This window comes from Hyperolius riggenbachi, chromosome 4 (assembly GCF_040937935.1).
Source record: "Hyperolius riggenbachi isolate aHypRig1 chromosome 4, aHypRig1.pri, whole genome shotgun sequence".
Taxonomy (NCBI): domain Eukaryota; kingdom Metazoa; phylum Chordata; class Amphibia; order Anura; family Hyperoliidae; genus Hyperolius; species Hyperolius riggenbachi.
Window position 1 is genome coordinate 205,055,449 of NC_090649.1, and position 19,586 is coordinate 205,075,034.

Below are 19,586 nucleotides of genomic sequence, written 5' to 3' on the forward strand. Positions count from 1 at the left end.
ATAATAGACACACTGAACTGCTTAAAGAAACTCTGAAGTCTCATTTTTTACTATTTTGTTAATGTAATGTAATGTTTAGCATTATAGCCTCACCTGAATCGCCGCCATGTTTTTTTCATATAGAAAACGACCTGCAAAGTTTCACGACTTTGCAGGTCGCAGATCGTGCTGCTCTGGAGAGGCAGAGCTTTGAGCTGTAGCTCTGCCTCTCTGCAATCAATCTCCGCCTCCTCCCCGCCCCTCAGTGAATGAGAGGGATGAAAGTTCATCCAATAAATTTTCTGTGCTTTTTTTTGGGGGGGGGGGGGGGGGGGGGGGGTTCTGTGCATAAAAAAAAAATGTCCCTGATTGTTTTCATACTGTGCCTTATCTTTTAGAGTACAGGGGAAGTTCTGAGTGCATATCCACCATATCCACATCTCTGGAGATGTGTTAGTAAATTAGGACCAATGTATTTAATTACTGTGGCTCATGAGTAAATCATGCTGTAAAAAATATCTTCCACTTTCTACACTTGTTACTGAATTTGGCTTAAATTTTGAGGATCTAATTGGACTTGTATGATCAGAATATTCAGGTACATTTGTGGCATTATCTGCGTGATGTTATTTGCACTGCAAATGTTCAAATGTACACATTGTGCTGGTTATTGCCATTGTGCAACTATGAATGCTGGCATTGGTAAAGAGTACAGGACTCTGAAAGTAAATGGTCTGATAGTCATGAGATACCATATCACAGGGTCATAATTCTGTCCCCATTAGAAAATACTTTACACGCCTCGTCATAGCACTACTGTTAAGATGAGATACCAGGAGACAGGTTTGCACAGAGCTGATCAATTTATTGAATTGTAGGTTACAGATAACAGTTTGCAATACAGACCAGTCTCAGTATAATGCAACAGCAAGTTGGTAGCAGCTTCTGACATATTTTAGGTATCTTTTCAATGTTCTTGTTCAGGTTAATTTTCCAGGTATTCCAAAACACTTTACATTCTCTAAAAAAAAAAGAAAGCTCCACTAGCTGTTATATAAGTTCCTTATAAGGCAGAAACTGCTATTATAGTTGAGAAGACTTGTAAAGTTGTAATTGCTTAGCCTTAAAGAGAGTCTGAAGCCATAATTAAAATGGCTTTTTTCCTTATATATAGCAGGGGCATGTGTGCCCCTGCTAAACCGCCGCTATCCCTCAGCTGAACAAGGGTCCTTTCCCCTCCAAATCCCCCCTGTGTTGCCCGGGGAGCGCTTCCGTGTGAGGCAAGGCTACGAGCTGCAGCCCTGCCTCACACGCGTCTATCAGCGGCGGATCTCCGCCTCTCCCCCGCCCCTCTCAGTCTGCCTGCGCTGAGAGGGGCGGGGGAGAGGCGGAGATCAGCCGCTGATAGACGCGTGTTAGGCAGGGCTGCAGCTCATAGCCCTGCCTCACACGGAAGCGCACAGGGGTAGCAAAATCTACGACCAAGTTGGTCGTGATTTTGCAAGGGGGGGATTTGGAGGCGAAAGGACCCTCGTTCAGCCGCGGGATAGCCCCTGCTATATATAAGCAAAAAAGCCATTTTAATTATGGCTTCAGACTCTCTTTAAAGCAAACCTGAAATTAATTGAAAAAATTATGAGATAATTGAATAAAGTAGTACTAATGCTATATAGAGCGTTCCCAATGTATTGTTTTTTTTCAAGTTAAATTAACCGGAGATGAAAAGGGGGAACAATTGTATACATACCTGGGGCTGAAATAGCCCATGGAAAGTCCTCCGGTTCACGGCATACTGCACATGCGTGGCCGGGCGCGCTTGCCCCGTCACACTCCAGCACCAGTTTTCATTGCAGCACTACTGCGCAGGTGCAGAGCGCTCCCATCCAAGGGAGCAAGATGCGGGAGCACGTGTGGCTGCACTACGCCTGCGTTGACTGGCCCCGACTGGAGGACTTTTTGTGGCCAGTTTCAGAAGAACCAGGAAGCGGAGCAGGACAATGAGGGAACGATGAGCATGGAGGGGGCTGGAGGAAGCCCCAGGTATGTATACATTTTTCCCCACTCTCAGGTACACTTTAAAGTCTCTCCCGTCTCAGGTACACTTTAAAGACAGCAGTTGTAATAACAGCAGCCATGTCACTGTGTTGTAAAATCTGGTTCATTCAGCTCTCACATTTTTCAGCACTGTGATCATGAGTATTTGATCAGCCAGATGCAAGTGATTTTGTCTTCTAATGACTTTTTAGAAGAGCTACTGCTGCATTCCACTGCTAGACTGACAGTCTCATCTAAATAGAAAAAAACACTAGTTTATTAACCTGTGCAATGAAAAATAAATAAAAGGGGAACACAGAAAAGTTCTTGATAGGATTGGTACAACATGAACCCAATGTTTATCTCATCATGTAAAATATTAGTTCTGGTACACTTTAAAGGAAACCTGAGATGGGGCCACAGCAAAATATATATACATACCTGGGGCTTCCTCCAGCCACCTCCAGCCTGATCGCTCCCACACCGTTCTCTTCTGACTGCCCGTTCGCCCGCAATTGGAAAGTCCTCCGCTCTGGGGCCAACTGTGCATGCGCCGCTGGGAACGCTCTGCGCAGACGGGAGCAAGATGGGTAGAGCACGCCTGGCCAGACAGCGCCTGTGCCACCTGGAGGATTTGCCGGGGCCAGTTAGAAGAGGATGGCGTGGGCGAGATCATGTCGAAGGGGGCTGGAGGATGCCCCAGGTATGTATTTTTTTTTGCTGTGGCCCCATCTCAGGTACACTTTAAGAAACAAAAATATACTTCTGTGAGGACATCTTACCTAGGGGAATGCTTGACATATTTCACAAGCTGAAATACGTGTCAACGGTCATCCTAAATTTACATGCAAATTTCTGGTGAACTTGGTCTCATATCAATTTAAGCCTGTAAAGTACGGTACCTTTCTGATGCACGCATCCCTTCAGTTCACAGGTATGCAGCCACTTGGCAACAACCAACTGACTGAAACTTAAAGACTAAGCTAGATAACGCTTACAAAGGGTAAGAATTTCATGACAGCAAACTTTTTCGCTCTGTGCAAATGTAATCGCATTTCAATAAGTTTGTGTTGATCTGTGATCTTTGCAAACTTGGTTCTCATGTAATAGGCCATCTATAAATGGTGGCTCTGACAGAAACCTCTACTGTCAGATAGGATAGCAGCTAATTCATCACAAAACAAACAGCTGATCTATTCCATGAATGGCAGCTCAGTGTTGCCTACGGGTGCAGAGACCCAGCAGGAAACACAATCCACGCCACCAACTGAATAGGTTTAGTTAAGTAGCGCAAGCTGAGACAGTGCTCGAAGTCCAGCAGCTGAAGGCCGCCGGCGATGGTCCTGGTGTCCAATGAGCTGCCGTTTATGGAATATATCAGCTGTTCATTTTGTGCGAGTCAGTCGTCTATCTCATAGTAGACTTTTCTGTTGGGGAAATACAGAATGGTCATTGGTAGACAACCTATTAACTAAGTCCCGCAAATTCATATATACAAGAAATCAATTTCTAGTGCAAATAAAATTAAAATGGATTTAAGAGATGTAAACAATTAGATAAAATCTGGACCTCCCACTTTGAGGCTTTGGTAACAGCCCAGTCTATAAAACAAATAAAATTGGCTAAGAAAAATCTAAAAAAATAATCAGTCCATTTCATTATCACTAGGGATAGTCAGAGAGACACTAAGTCAGTGAGACACAAATCATTTAAGTTAATGCAAGATTTAAGATTAAAATTTTATATGTAAATTTATGCCACTTGAAAATAGACCAAACGAATCTCGGAATTCAATTGGTCTATTTTCAAACTGCATAAATTTGCGTCAATTATTTGCATCTCATTGACCATCCCTACTTGTCACACACTATTTTGGTTTCCTTCCAGGAGCTACTGGGGGAAACATGGCAAATTAAATTCTAACTAAAAATATAACATAAAACAAACCTACGCCCAATAATTGCCATGGTGCTTCTCACTCAGTGAGAAACTAAATATCTCAGCAAGCTTTGCAAGACCGCTTAAAAACAACTGGTTGCCTGTTCATGGCATGACAGTTTCTACCCAAAAGAAAAACTCCCAAAATGCTTTCCTAAAATCACATAAGAAAAAAATAAAAAGGCAAGTTTCAATGACAGAATCTGTACCATGGATGGAATACATCCCACTCAAAACTGACACAAACTGTCACTGCTATAAAATCATGATAAATGCTTTGGGTATTGCTCAGAAATTGAATTTCTAATGAGGTCCTCTTCGGGTAATTCCACTGAGAAGTGTTCTCAAACTTGAGCCCCAGGTCTCTTTATTACTGCTGCATACTTCAGTGGCACCTTGTCGGACTTCAAAACCACATCAAGAAGGCTAAAGATTCCAATTATCTGCAAAAGAGATATAATGACATATATTTAAAACAATATATTAAAATGCGTGACCTGCCTTGCACAGATCCAGATAAGTCCTATACATTAACATTTGACTGCAGTAAATAAAAGATAAACCAGCAGCAAAACACATTCCTGGAATTGGACACTGCTTGGGCTACAACTTTGCACTTTGATAAGAAAAATGCAATCACCGTTTCTTCTTGAAGGAAGCCATAAGTATGAAATTACACGCAAACCAACCATTTTCAGGTGGATTGACTAATCACCTATGGGCCTTGATCTACTCCTTGCTGAAAAGATGATGACTCTGCAAACCTGACCTGGATTTATTAGATGACCAGGGTTTGAAAGCCTTTACTGTGTCATTATTTCCATGTGCAAGTACTCAACAGCGGTCACACAACTGCCAATCCACTTATCCTTACTATGGTCTGAGAGGAAAGGGTTGCCAACTTTTAAAGCTTACTGGACAATTTTCAGAAAATCCAGTCTTAGTACCAGGGATCACTATACATCCTCACATTTTCTTGCAGCCAAAGAACTTTTTTTGCAAATATGGCTCTACTTCTGTACATTCCTGGGGAAACAGGCATGTCTTTTCAGTAAGTAGCAGCGCTCTCCTCTCCATAGCAGCAACAACTATACGGTGCATTCTAGTTTACTGCTTCCAGTTAACTAAATGGTCTAAGGGCAGTTACACTGACTGCAATACCCATTTCCTTTTTAACTACGACAATTACTTTGATGTGCTCACTCTGTGCTTCATATTTTAAGCTACAGACCCAGAACAAGTATGCAGCACAGCTGCTTTGACTAAAGGTCTGTTTGCAGACTTTCGTCAGAGCAGCTCCTGAAGTCAAAAATATCAGCCAGATAACCAGGCAACTGGCAACATTTTAAAAAAAGTGAATACATTTAACAGATTTCATATCCTCTCTCATTACAAGGTCACTTAAAAACAAGGGGGTAAAAATGTTCAAACTTCGCCAACAGGGATGGCTGCAAGGTTTCTAAATAGGCAGTTGTTTGACTGCAATTCTCTGCACACACCTGCAAAGAGAATGTTTCAAATGAAAGCCTAGTACACACCTTCCATTTTGATTGGCTAATTTTACCACAGCCATGTAGTGTCATCAACAGATTTCAAATAGTATGAGCAGATTGTGTAGGTAAACTCTCATACTACATGGAGGTGGTAAAATTGGTCAGTGATTATCCAAAGTTGAAGGTGTGTACCAGGCTTAACCTCTTTAGGAGCACTCCACGCCAAACGGCATGGACGTGGCGGCAGACCCAGGACTGCCTAACGTCGATCGGCGTGCAATCCTGGGGGTGTTTTGCAGGAGATTGCGCATGCTGCTGAGCGCGCTTCTGCACTTGAATGAAGGAGTTCCCCTCCGCCATCAGTCTCCCAGCGTCGATTGCCACTAGGAGACTGTTAGACAGTGAAACCGCCATCTATGTACTAGGTACAGTACTGCAACCTATGGAAGCGCTGTAATGGGGACAGCCGTGTGACATGGCTGTCCCCTCTAGAGGCAGGGAAGCGATCCGCTGTCATGCCGATCACGCTGATTGGCTGGTGGGGTGGGGGGCAAGGTTGAAGAAAAAAATATCAATAAAATATACATTTATTTAAAAAAAAGAATACAATAAATATTTGTATAAAAAAACAAATATCCTGGGAGCGAAAACGGGCGCACTAGGTGCGCCTATAATGTCGCACCGGGTGCGCCCGAAATGTTGCACGGTGCAACAACCTACGAGTAAAAGCTGTGGGCGTGCTAACTACTTAGCACTGTAGAGCCCAAAGCTCTTAGGCGTGCTAACTAAGTTAGCACGCTTTTGTGAATCGAGGACATAGTGACACTATTTGTTTACAAATTGACCAACCACTGTTTGGATTTGTTTACATTATGTTCATATCTCTACTGGGTATATTATTCACAGTAAGTCAGAGGTCATATAAGCGACATATTAACCCTATAAGCGCATTCCACTAGAATGTTATATCATAAGGCAGCATCTACAATCTATAAGGAAGCTCAATTAATCTGTTATATATCCAGTAAACTGCATATCTGAATCCTTCACCAGTCTCAAACACCAGTCTTGCACCTAACAAAGGTCAATTTATAGATACACAACTAAAAAGCATTTTGGCTAAATAATGTTTGCATTAGTATACTGTTCAGCATTGAACTTGTCACATGCACTGTGGCAATAACACAAAGCTCTGCACAAAGAAGGAAAAAGTAACATTACAGAAAGAGCCACAATACCTTAATACTCCTCATCTATGTCACAACCCCCTTCTGCACACTTCCTGTTATCAATGCACTTTAGAATGTCTTATGTTGTGGAAAGTAACAAAGGCCAGTGTGATAAACAGAGGTTCAGACTTAATGTCTTAACTCATTAACTGCTTTTAGACCTGCAGCTACTGGTGAAAAACAAAATTAATTGATTTCGTGTAGGAAACTCAAAGCATTGTAAGCCATAATTAAGCAATGTCATAGGCTTAGGAAAATAAATAGGGTTTTAAATATTTTTGAGATCTTTTGGGAAGGAGGCTCTAGTTCAATAGAGATGGGGTTGCACAGGGGAAACCAAGTGTGTTTAAAACGGATGCTAAATATTTAAAGTATAAGTCCATCCAAATGTTTTGTTTTACACAGAAAGAGAAAACAAGTTATTGGAAGCAGCCCTCCTTGTAGTCCATGTTCTTATAGAATATTACCTGTATAACTGGTTTGTCTCCCTCTTTTTCTGGCTTCCATATCAGAGTCAGCTCTGGCTTCTTGCCCACCTGCTGAAAGTTTGAGCTCACGAGAGGCAAGGCCTAGAGAACACAAAAGAGAACAGTTTAATAAGGGGTCCCCTATTGCGCTCTCTTGTGTGAAAGTCTGGAAGAGTAATTGCTTTAAATTTTCTTTCCTTTAAATCATCTTCAGTTGTTTATTTGTTAAAGCACAATTTCAGCTTTTTTGCTGGTTTTGGATACGTAGAGAAGGGTTGTAATGTCGGTTTCCTTCTGTCTCTGTCTCTATGGAGAGCTTTGCCCCTCACATCCTTTTCCCCTCACATCCTTGTCCCTTGGACCTACAAGGCCTAAACGATTTTGCTTCTCATAGAAAAAAATGTTCATTGACCGCTGCGGCTTTTGTGTTTACAAATTTTATGCAGCTTAAAATAGGGCCATTTAAAATCCACAGGAACGTTTGCATGCAAGCCAGAATTACTAACACCTTATTGACCAACTCTACTAGGGAGATTAACTCTACATTTCTTGTCTTGACAGGAAAATTCTTGCAGATGGGGACAAAGTAATACAAACAAAAAAGGCATTCTAAAGGTGGCCACTAACGGTCCAATTTCTAGTAAAAAAATCATTGGAGCGAGCAGAAATTCTGATCTGATTGATTGTGCCCATCAACGGAGATTATTTACAACCAGTTACATACAATTATAAAATCAGTTGTCCGATTGGATTTTCGTTGAACCCAAAATTGGATTTTCTTGTTTGTTGTGATAGATAGGAAGTCAAGATTGGTTCGTTGATGGTGTAGTGAACGATTTCACTTCCGAACAGAATTTCTGATCATTTGAACGATTTTTCACTAGAAATTGGATCGTTAGCTGACACCTTAACCCTTTACTAGACTATCACAATTCAATCTCAATTATTTTGGCTGACTGAATCTGTACTTTGTGAGTAGCTGTATGACAGCTGTGAAGAAACAGATTTCAAGCAGCCACAAACCTGGTTTGTCCAATTGATTCATGTAGTATTACGGTAGGTACCCTGCATGTAAAGTATATAGCATGTACAGTATACCAGAAAGAACACAGCTAACATTTTGCTGTGAGCAACAAAAATGAGAAACTGCAAAGGGAAATGGAGACTTGTTGGCTGTTAATAAATATGAATCTGAGGTGGGAGTTAGATATTTAGGAAGAGGGCAGCCACTGGATAATCCAGAGGCTTCCTGTGACCTCTTCCAGCCCAACATTGCTGTGCACGGACCCTCTGAACAAATCTGAAAAAGCTTGTCCAATGGGTTCTTGTGGCCGCGCTCCCCGTGGTCAGAGAATGGCCATACTGCAGCTGCGCCTGCACAGTAAGCCAAAGCCGCTTGCTCATGAGCAGCTCTGTGCTACTGCACAGACGTGGCCATACTAACCCAGGCACAGTATGGCCACGCTTGTGCACTAAGGGGAGCGCACCCACAAACTAAAAGAGGGTCACAGCCAGTGGCGGTAGGGTCGAGGAGGACATGGGAAGCCCCTGGAGGATCCAGAGGCTTCCCTCTTCTTAGTTAAGTATCTAACTTTTGTTTTTTCAGCCTCCCTGGGTTTGCTTTAACAGATATGAATCCTCAACATCCCAGTAAATCAGTAACAGTAAAAATAAAAAAAAATCTACTGGTGGGATTTTAGTTGGTAAAAGTGCAATTTACAGATTAACTCTATCAGTTTAAACATTCAAAAGTTACAATTTTATTAGTGTTCTGTTACACACAAAACAACCTCCCCACCCATCACTGAAAGAGCGGAACAAATTGTCAGAGCACAGTGAGATGCTGCCATACAGTTTTGTGGGACATGACCAGTCACACCCTAATTAAAATTAACTGAACTGAGCTGACTGGTTGACTGAACTGCACAGCATGAAGGTGGTGTTTCAGATATTTAAAAGCTTCATTTTATAAGAAACATGGTTTTAGCTAATCTGTTATAAGTAGGTTACGCAGCAGGTGCCTGTACTTTTGATCCTCCATCCTGGAGTACTTCATTAGTAATCAATGGGAAGTCTTACATTGCAATAGATCCGCTTCTGTACGCCATATCTCAGCACCAAAACATCAAAAGCTTCACTCAATACACCCATGACCATTGCTTCAGACTCCAAGGGGCCACATTCCTGCGAAAATAACAAAAATGTTAAAAATCTATAAAAATTCAGTGTAAGACTACATAATGCATGCCCTCGAGATTTTTTTTGCATGCTATATAGAAAATAATGTTAAACAGAAACAAATGCATGGGTAATTAAGTAGTGATAAGGAGCAAGGTTTTATTTTGTTGTTTCTGAAAGACTTTGGTAAATAAAACACATAACTCTCCGAACCTTACCTTCACCAATACAGAGAAGAAGAGCTCGGCACTAAGCTCCTGCACTCTCTTGGAGGCAGTCTTCCGGTCATTACAGTGGTCTGATTGCTTCTGGATAGCGTCCTGAGGCAATTTCACTTTTGGGCCACAACCTGAAAAAGGAAAAATTTGAAAAACAATACAACCATTAATTGTATTCTACGAAAGCTTTGCAGACTATATAATATGTGTATACCAACTAGAGAAAATATGCATTAATGATAAATATATGTTAAAACTATTAGCTATTGACCACCTCTAATACCTGCACATGCCCATTGTGTTCTGACATGATTATGTCCTGTAGCACACATTTTTCTGCATACAAGGATCTTCTCCGCCCGGTCACTTTGGCGCAGGGGTGAGCCAAATGACGGCTCACCCTGCTGCCGCTTATATTCTGGGCACCGTTAATTACTATCTCCCCTCCTCCAGTTCGTAGCAACCGCCGGCACCCAAGTGACACTGCTGCACGACCATAGACATATTATGTAAATGGCAGCGCCCAGGTCAGGCGGAGCGCTGGGAAGAGCATGTGCCGCAATGACCTGTCTCATGTTTTGCTTTCTCAGTTATAGTTTTTTCGATTCTATGCTACATAAAACCACAAATAATAATATACTCAAGTCAGTTGTACACATGTTGGGGGGTACGTTAGGGATAGTTGTTCTCCAGGAGAGGTTAAGGTTAGGCACCTATATGAATGAAGTAGTAGAATATTGCTACATTAACCAATGTTTTATCAGTTTTCCTGGTACCCATTTTACTTGATGGAGACAATAGACAGGGTGGTGATGGAGAGAAGACATGGTCGGGCACACAGGTGAATGTAATCCCCACTGCCAACACTCTGCACGTTGGTCATCCCAAAATTGAACGCCGCTTTAGCCCTGGCTGCTCTGTATTTTGGGTATAATCTACATTTCTGAAGCACATCTGCGTGTTTCCTTTCATGAAACCATGATTATATTTTATTTAAAATATTAGAATGAAAACTAAAGTAAAAGGAATACAGAGGCTGCTATATCTCTGCCATTTTAAAAATGCCAGCTGTCTGCCTATAATGGTGGCTTTCTTTCCTTGAATAGTTACTACATCACATAACTGCATCTAGCATGCAGGCAGTGTAGACAAATCACCTGCCATGCTTATTAATTCTATGTCAGACTAAATTCGTATTTAACAGGGAGCACATGCGCATAGTTCTCAATGTACAGCTCTTTCTCCTGATGGTCCACTCACCAAGTGATGCTGCAAGAAGTCGGTGAACAATAATATCAGCAAAGCGTCTTATAGGAGATGTAAAGTGTGTGTACAGAGGAACATTCAGTGCATAATGATGGAACAAGCTCTCATCTCTAATCGCTCCTGTACAGAAATACACCGCCATCTGCCGAGAGAGAAGAAAAAAAGAAAATCAGCATTGTGTACATATAAAGCACCTTCAGACACAATGCTCTTATCACACACTATTTTAAATCTATTTACTAAATATCCACTCATGACAAAAACAAACAAACAAACAAATAAAAGTGTTTTCCAAGCAAATAATTTATTATCATTATTAACCTCCCTGGAAGTAATCCCGAGTGTAGCTTGGGCTAGCCGCCAGCAGCTCAATTCAGAGTATAGCACACAGTGGGTGTTTTTACTCACCTCCCGGGGGATCCAGACATCGGTAGCCATTCTATTTCCTGTCTTCCAAGGCTCTGAATCACTCTGGTGAGATCGCCGTCATTGATCTCACTACAGAGTTACAGTGCCACTCGGAGGACAGAGGTAAATTCGCAGCGCTGCAGCCCAGGGAGGTGAGAGTTAAGCTGCTGCAGAGACTCTGGCGCTCATGATTTTAGGGTCTGAAACATTTTAAAAAGACCCTAAAATCCGGAAATAATTATACCGCCATGGAGCTTAATACTGTACTATGGATTAAATAGTGGTGACCTTTTCTGCAGCGTCCATTGAACAATGAATTATTGAAGTCTACTATCCCCGACATGGTCAACTTCTACCATAGTCTCTATGTCCCTACAATAGACCGTTTTGGGAGGGGAAAAAAACGATTAATTCGAAAGTGTGTAGTAGTATAGGTGTTCTCAAGAAATAAGAAGAAAATGTATACAATGATTATGGATATGAGAAAGTGTCTCTTGAACAAGCAGCAGAAATGAGCCTCAGACTGCAATTATGGTAGAGAGGGCATTCCACAGATAATGTCACTGATCATGATAGAGACAAAAATCGGGGCACTGTCCTTGTGTCAAAATATACATTTTTAAATAAAAGGCATATTCTAGAAAAAAAGGTTTACGCACTGACCTAAATGCTGCCATCTATCCATCCGTACATATTAAACAGAAAAAGCCAAGTGGTTTATCATTAACGGTATACACTTATTAATCAGAATTTATGTTATTTAAAATCACCAAATTACAAAGTCAAACCTTTGCACAAACTTGCCTGCATTGGTTTGGAGCACATGTTGGTCAGAACTTCTTTACGTGCTGCAGAATACTCATCGTCCCCAAATTGATCATGCAAGCTTTTCTGTAGGGAGAGAAATCAGGAGAAAAGCATGAACATGTAAGCTATAGGAACATGTAAGTATGAACATCTGCTATAAGTATCAGAATTATGAAATAAAAAGATTTGTGTGTATTTTTAACTGTCCCTCCCACCTCCTTTGGCTTGTGCAATGTATAGATAAAAATAAAGAGGCCGAGAATCTCACATGTAAAGTGCCGGAATTGGTGAAGTCAAGCTGAAGTCCCATTTGGTCACAGAATTCAACAAGGTCATTCAGCAGCTTGGTCTGTGGCGGTGGGTGACGACGCAGCAATGCCTCCTCTGGAAAATGGCCATAGATCTTATGTGCAACTGCCATGTTTGCAAGAAGCATGAACTCTTCAACAAGTCTGTAATAAAGAAAAGTTCAAAAGCATAAATTTGTTAAATTTGATTTAATAAAAATGTCAAAACAAAAAACAGATCAGTCGTCAATATTTATCATGATCAAGCAGTCCAATACAGAAGACTATTGGCAGGATATGAAACCCAGCCATGCCACTATCTGCAGGAGGCCACTATATGCACAGAGTTTGTATGTTCTCCCCATGTCTGCTTGGGTTTCCTCCAGCACTCCAGTTTCCTCCTACATCCAGAAAACATACAAGTAAGTTAACTGGCTTCTCCTTATATTGATCAGACTATGATGAACATATGACAATGGTAGGAATAAGATTGTGAGTCCCTCAGATGGACACATAATGACAAGACTATATCTTTTGCCAGGAAAAAAAAGGGGTTTTGCACCACAAAATAAGTGCCCCTTTCAATCATCTCATAAAGTTGATATATATGGATTCAGTACTCAAATCCACAATCTGGAAGACAGAGCCGTTTCTAGACACAGTGATTGTAGTCCTGTGCCAGGAGAGCCGACAAAGGGCCCAGTCTTTTCTCTTTCAGTTCCTGTGGCACAGCCCCTTTAATACTTTTTGCCAGATAATGCTTTCTCTGCCCTGCGCCCTAAAACCTAATCCTTATCTATCCAGAAAAACAAGATGCAGGCATATAATCTGGGAGTGTGACATGCATATACTTGTTCGGGTGTGAAACTCAACTATTGTTATGCGATACTAAAATCCATTCATCAACTTTTTTTCCTGTCTGTCAAAAGGACAAATACCATTTTAACTTCACATTTTGAGTAGGTCAAACAGCTACAAAATACAATAGTGGTCAGACTTTTTCAGCTTCGCTGTTGGCTAGACTCTAGACTACAGACAGACCCTAAACTGTCCCTGAACAAATCATTGTTTCTGGTGAAGAAAATCAAGTAAGTATATGTAGCGCATGCTCAGTTTAAAATAGCCATCGTTAAACTAACCTAAAGTGAACTTGTGTCCAAAACCTGAATGGTAAACAAAATCTGGAAATAGAGACCCATATTTCTTTCTTTTGACATGCCCGATCTTTAACCACTTGCCGACCAGGGGATTTTTCAGTGATCGGTGCTGCGTGGGCTCTACAGCCCGCAGCACCGATCAGGAGTGCAGCAGGGCGATCAGACTACCCCCCTTTTTTCCCCACTAGGGGGATGTCCTGCTGGGGGGGTCTGATCGCCGCCGGCTGCAGTTGCTTAGCGGGGGGGGGCTCTTCAAAGCCCCCCTCCGCAGCGTTCTCCGCCGTCTCGCCCGCCCTCTCCCTCCCCCTGTGAGCTGCGCAGGACGGATTTCCGTCCTGCGCATTGAAGGATAGGCTTCAGCCTATCATATGCCGGCGATCCCCGGCCAATCTTCGCCGCCTGTTTACATTTTGCCGACGAGCCGTGATCGGCAGCTCTCCGGCTGTTCACGGAGACACCCTCCGTGAACTGACATGGAAAGGCCGCTCGATCGATTCCATGGTAACCCGCAGACGACCAGTTTACGCCAATCGGCGTTAGCTGGTCGTCAAGAGGTTAAAGGACAAATGAACTAAGATGGATATGGAGGCTGCCATATTTATTTCGTTTTAAGCAATGCCAGTTGCCTGGCAGATTCTCTGTTGCTAATACTTTTAGGGCGCGTTTCCACTTGAGCGGAAACCGCAGCGAATCCGCAGTTTCCCCGCAGGCGAATAGTGTGGGGAAACTCTGCCATAGGGTACAATGGTAACGCCGGCCGAATCGCTACCCCTAGCGATTCGGCCGGCTTTTCCATCCGAATCAGCGCGGGAGGCTGCGGATCCCATAGCCGTGCATGGCACGGCTGATGGGATTCGTCTGCTTTCCCTGCAGACTTGGAAGAGCCGTCTCGCAGACGCGCGCCGCTCAAGTGGAATCGCGCCCTCAGCCACAGATCTTGAGCAAGCATGCAGCAGCTCAGGTGTCTCTGACATTATTGTCAGATCTGACAAGATTAGCTGCATGATTGTGTCAGGTGTGTGATTTAGACCCTATGGACCAAAAAGACAAGCAGGACAGCCAGGCAACTGGTGTTTAAAAGGAAATAAATATGGCAGCCTCCATATTCTTTGCACTTCATTTGTCCTTTAAGCACCAGCCAAGTGCATTATTCTCCTCTTTACCCTGCCTGCTGGAGGCAGCTCCATCATGATCCACATTGTCCTCTCTCCTGCCATCAACACAGAGACCATATACACCACTATGGTCTACCTGAGTAACATATCTGAACAGCACTTGCTCCACACAGTGTTGCCCGCAGAATCGAGCCTGAGGTCCTGTGGATCATGTTTGTTTTATCAAACATTGATTGGGAAAGACTTTTGTTCTTCAGTTTGGTATTGGCAGGTGCATAGAAGGGAAACAAACGCTGTGCATAGGCGACTTTATCACAGCTTTGTATCGCATCGAGCAGCACAAAGCTAGTGGCGGTGGTCAAAAAGACAGAGCATTAAATGTCTGCTAACAATTGTTGTAGTATGGACTGTGCACATCTGTATCCTGTCAAATTATCAATATCAGTCATATACTTATCATTTACATGATCTAAATGTCACATATAATAATGCACAGTGGCCTATACACAGAGGCGAGAGCTTTGAACATCACCAGATACAATGTTGCTTTTAGGCTACGCACTCACACTACACCACCGTCACTGACAAACTAACAATCTCTGATGACATCACGATTAATGAACAAAAGTCTGACGGCAGACTGGCATATTTTAATGTAATGGGAGCACAACAACCTTCTATCGGAAGCTTAAAACTCAGGGGGTGGAAGTACGCAGCTAACCACACACTAGGATTTTTAATGGAGTGATTGTTTACCGTCATCTATGATGTGTTTTTGAACGACGATTATTGTTCGCACAGATTGTCTACACTGACCATAATCGTTATCTATTGGTGTCTTTACTCATTGTCCTACCTCTTTTTTCCCGATTATACTCAGGCAACACATCACTCCTTATTCAATTCCGATGAACATGGCATTGCTTGTGTGCGGAGCTTTATATCTAAACCTTTATGGATTTAACAATTTACACCATTACCCAAGCAACTGGTAAATTAAAAAAAAAATACCTCAAGAAGCTTCAGGCACCAGGGTGGCTAGACTCGGACAAATGTAGTTTCACACCTCTAGTTATGTACTTGAGTAACCTTGTCAGTCATATTGCAGATATTTGGAAGGGAAGGTTTCCTTATATACTAGAGGTATATGAGAACTACTGTTAGAGCAGGAGGAGCGTACTGGGTTATTGAGTAGTGTGAATTATGGTGATCGGTGCTGCTCTTGTAGCCACTGTAACCACTTGTGGTCATAGGAATATCAATAACACATATATAGAATGAATTTTTAATAAGCACCTGGCTTTTGAAACCCTTCAGAACTTTATTTGGTCTGTGGAAGTGGGCATAGATCCACGGAAAAGCATTGCCTGTGCTTATTAACTGGTTCAGGACTGACGCAGTATGAATCTACGTCCAGCAGGTGGTGCTGCCGATCTGACTGGCTGTAGATTCAACGTCCTGCTGAATTGCGTGTCCCCACCATTTTCTCCCTGCCGTCTCTATGATGGCAGAGCACTGTGAGCTGGTCAGGAGCCATTTTCATTGGCTCCTGGCCCCACTGTAAGCCAATCCCATTGGCTTACATTTATGGACAGGGTCAGGAGCCAATGAAAGCAGCTCCTGACCAGCGCACAGCGCTCTGCTGTCATAGGGATGGCAGAGAGAGGGCCTTGCGGCAGGGACAGATCGGCGTGACCGTCGGATTATTGCAGCGATTCATTGGGAGGCGGCAGTTTACCGTACCAGCAGTCTCTGGTCCTTAAGGGGCAGAGACTGCTCTGGTACGGAAGTGGTTAAAAGGATGTATATATATATATATATATATATATATATATATATATATATATATATATATATATATATATATATATATATGTATATATATTACCATACCAACGTGAAAATTCCCTGCATTTATTTCTGTAAAACAATGGTGAAACATCTTCTAGATTACATATGTTCTATTTTGTTATTATGTTCTAGATTACAATAGTTCTATTGAATATGCATTACACTTTGTGCAGGTGACTCTGGACAAGGTGGAGTACCACAGGATACATATAAATAGAACTATTTCCATTTGCTTAAGTCATATAAATGGAAACATTATACTTTTGGTTTACAAAACCATGCACTTAATTATGAAAACCATGCACTTAATTATGCACTGCCCACAAATGATGTTCAAAAGGGGGAGAAAAAGAAGATAGATCCGCATTTCCACCCTTCTCTCTGTTGTCTGGAATTGTTCCTACACATAAACTCTGATGGATCTGAGCAGAAAATTAAGTTATGTAAGAAGTCTATGAATTTGCATAATTGCTACAACTTGTGCACACTCCAGCTGTCCTTGTCAATATAACATTACTTGTAATGACATATCCTGCAGGCACATCACGTGTACTGTACATAAACCAAATAGTACAAATATTCAGTAAGTACTTTCACTGACAGCAAGTACTAATTATAGGAGATACAAGGGTTACTATAAAGTGCATGTGATTTACTTCCAGATTATACAATTAAGACTACATCAGGTTGACACAAAGAACCCCTTGTTCTCAATCTGCTTTGAATTTTTGAGTCATGTCACACCCAGAGCATGCTAGGTCTTATAACTAAACAAAAGCTGTAGCGTTTCAGCTATCTTTAATTTAGACTACACTAACAAGAACTTTAAATGGAACGAGAGTCAAGTAAATAAAGCAGTCCTGTTTATGTAAAGTTGCAGAAATAATGTTGAATGACTTACTTTATTCACTTACTCCATTTTTTTTTTCTCTTAACAAAAATGACTTCAGACTAAAGTGGTCAGCTCCCTTGCTGACAAAAAAATGCTGCTTCTGGCCACTGAAAGGGACAGACAATTGGCCGACAGGCTTTCCATTACAGGGAGGATCTGCCCAATCTCCTTGCTCATTTTGGTGGTTGAGCATTTTTTTCAGAATGGAAGCCAACAGATGTAGGTATGATGAACAGAGATGCTGCTCAGTGAGATGCATGCAGATTAAATGCAAATTGTAAACTGGTCCATGGCCAATCAAATCTACTTCCAGCCATTTTTGATGGGCCCAATTCCAAGCTACATACAATTTACATTTGCATGCAAGCTAGAATTATTTGCATCTCAATCACTACTAAGGAGATGAAAGACACTGATCGCCTCAGGGAAGATCAGTAACAATAAGTTTTGTACTGCACCTTTACTATAAAGGGTAACTGTAACCACCTAAAACAAACGTCAGTTACTCCGGTAAGAGGATGGAAGGCTCTGGATCCCTTAAAGCTTTCCCGTTCCTCTCTGCATCTCCCCTCATTCCACCGCCAGGCCACTGTTCAAATCCCCTGCCGGCTGCATCTTCGGGTCTCCAAGTACTTCCAAAGACAAGCAGGTCAGGAATTGTGTACATGTGAGTTTGAGCACAGTACAGTGCTGCTTGTCTTCAGTACTTCCATGGCCTTTCATGAAGACCTGAAGGACTCTTCAACATTAAAGTCAGATCACTGGAATGCGGGGCCCGGGCGGTGGAAAATGGAGATGCAGAAAGGAGCAGGAAGGGCTAGTTTCCACTGCTGCGGAAATCGGGCCGAATCCAGTTTCCCCACAAGCATATCACGCGGGGAAACTCGGCCATAGGGGATAATGCTGCTGCCATCTGAATCGCTTGCCTTAGCAATTCGGCCGATGTCGCAGCATTTTTCTGTGCAGGCAGCAGCAAATTCCACATACCTGGTGACCAGGAAGAGCCACCGTGCGTCTTGCAACCGCGCACGCGGCGGCCAGTGGGAAGGGGCCCTTAAGGGATCCAGAGCCTTCACTCCTCTTAGGTGAGTATTCTTTAAAGGTTTCATTTAAAAGGAACTCATGAGGAGTGTTATGGAGGCTGCCATATTTATTTCCTTTTAAACAATGCAAGTTGCCTGGCTGTCCCCCAATCTTGTGTCTCCAATACTTTAGCCATAGACCTGGAACAAACATGCAGATCAGGTGCTCTGACTCAAGTCTGACTGGATTAGCCACATGTGCTTTAAAAGTGAAGAATATAGACATTTTACTTGGAAGGGACCCACAGTAAAGCAGTAAATTTGGGAGGGTTTTGGTCTTTTGACATAGTTAAACTTAAGTTTTCCTTCACAATGGCTGTTATGTTAAGAAGGAAAAATATTCTTTATGCAATTCAGACACTGCACACTGCCACCCCCCCCCCCCCCCCCCCCCTAAAATACAGCTATTTGGACTGGGTTCACTAGAGCCACTAACTCCTCCATCTTTACCTTCCTTTTTCTGGAAACTGTCTGCCAAGGTTTCCATACATTTCACCTGCTTAACTGCTGGGTACTAAATTGAAATTCACAGTAATCACACTTGTTGCAGCATTATTTATTGTGCACGTGTCTTTTCACATCTTGTTCTGCACCTTGTCTGGATTTGGATTACATAACTAATTTAAAGCTATCAAAAAACAAATAAAATAGACAAGCAATATGCAGTTATGCAGCATCAGGACAGATGCCAATAAGTGGATTTCAGTTATAGTCAGAACACGAATAGCTCTAGGGCTAAGGTACATAGGCTTTTGAGTTTAAATTTGGATAGGTTTCCCTGAAACACAAGGATTCTGGTGGTGTGTGAATTTGGAATGGATTACAGCACATTATAAAAAGCAACATGCAAAAATATTAGCCCTCACATATTTTCCTAACTGAACAGGAGGTCTGCTGGGAAAGAGGTATTTGTGTGCATGCAAATATGCTTGTCCATGATTTTACCAATGCTGGCAGCACTGAGCAGTTGTGTATAAATAATTTTACCCTTCCCAGCACTACCAACCTAAAAGAAAATACTGTTGCCCCTTCATAGCCTAGCCGTTAGTAGGAATTAAAAAAAATCCCTTAAACCATCCAAATTGCCCAACGCTAAAAGAAAGAAAACATTCACCAAATTAACTGGGCACAGATTAATCTGATTGCTATGTAATTTTGGTGCCTGATGCACTAAGTGTAAGCATA

General features: G+C 42.1%; 1 protein-coding gene across 3 annotated transcripts in view; it reads right to left on the reverse strand.

Moving 5' to 3' along the window:
- Positions 1–1,422: 1,422 nt before the first annotated feature.
- The window catches only part of DIS3L2 (DIS3 like 3'-5' exoribonuclease 2), a 313,259-nt gene continuing 295,095 nt past the window's right edge, over positions 1,423–19,586 (reverse strand). For all 3 annotated transcript variants that reach the window (XM_068281273.1, XM_068281272.1, XM_068281274.1), the window contains 7 exons: positions 12,286–12,469; positions 12,015–12,101; positions 10,797–10,944; positions 9,537–9,667; positions 9,220–9,324; positions 7,141–7,242; positions 1,423–4,394 (listed from right to left, as the gene is read on the reverse strand). In XM_068281273.1, coding sequence (XP_068137374.1) covers positions 4,296–4,394; positions 7,141–7,242; positions 9,220–9,324; positions 9,537–9,667; positions 10,797–10,944; positions 12,015–12,101; positions 12,286–12,469 — 856 coding nt within the window. In that variant the 3' untranslated portion in view covers positions 1,423–4,295. The remainder of the gene's footprint in view (positions 4,395–7,140; positions 7,243–9,219; positions 9,325–9,536; positions 9,668–10,796; positions 10,945–12,014; positions 12,102–12,285; positions 12,470–19,586) is intronic.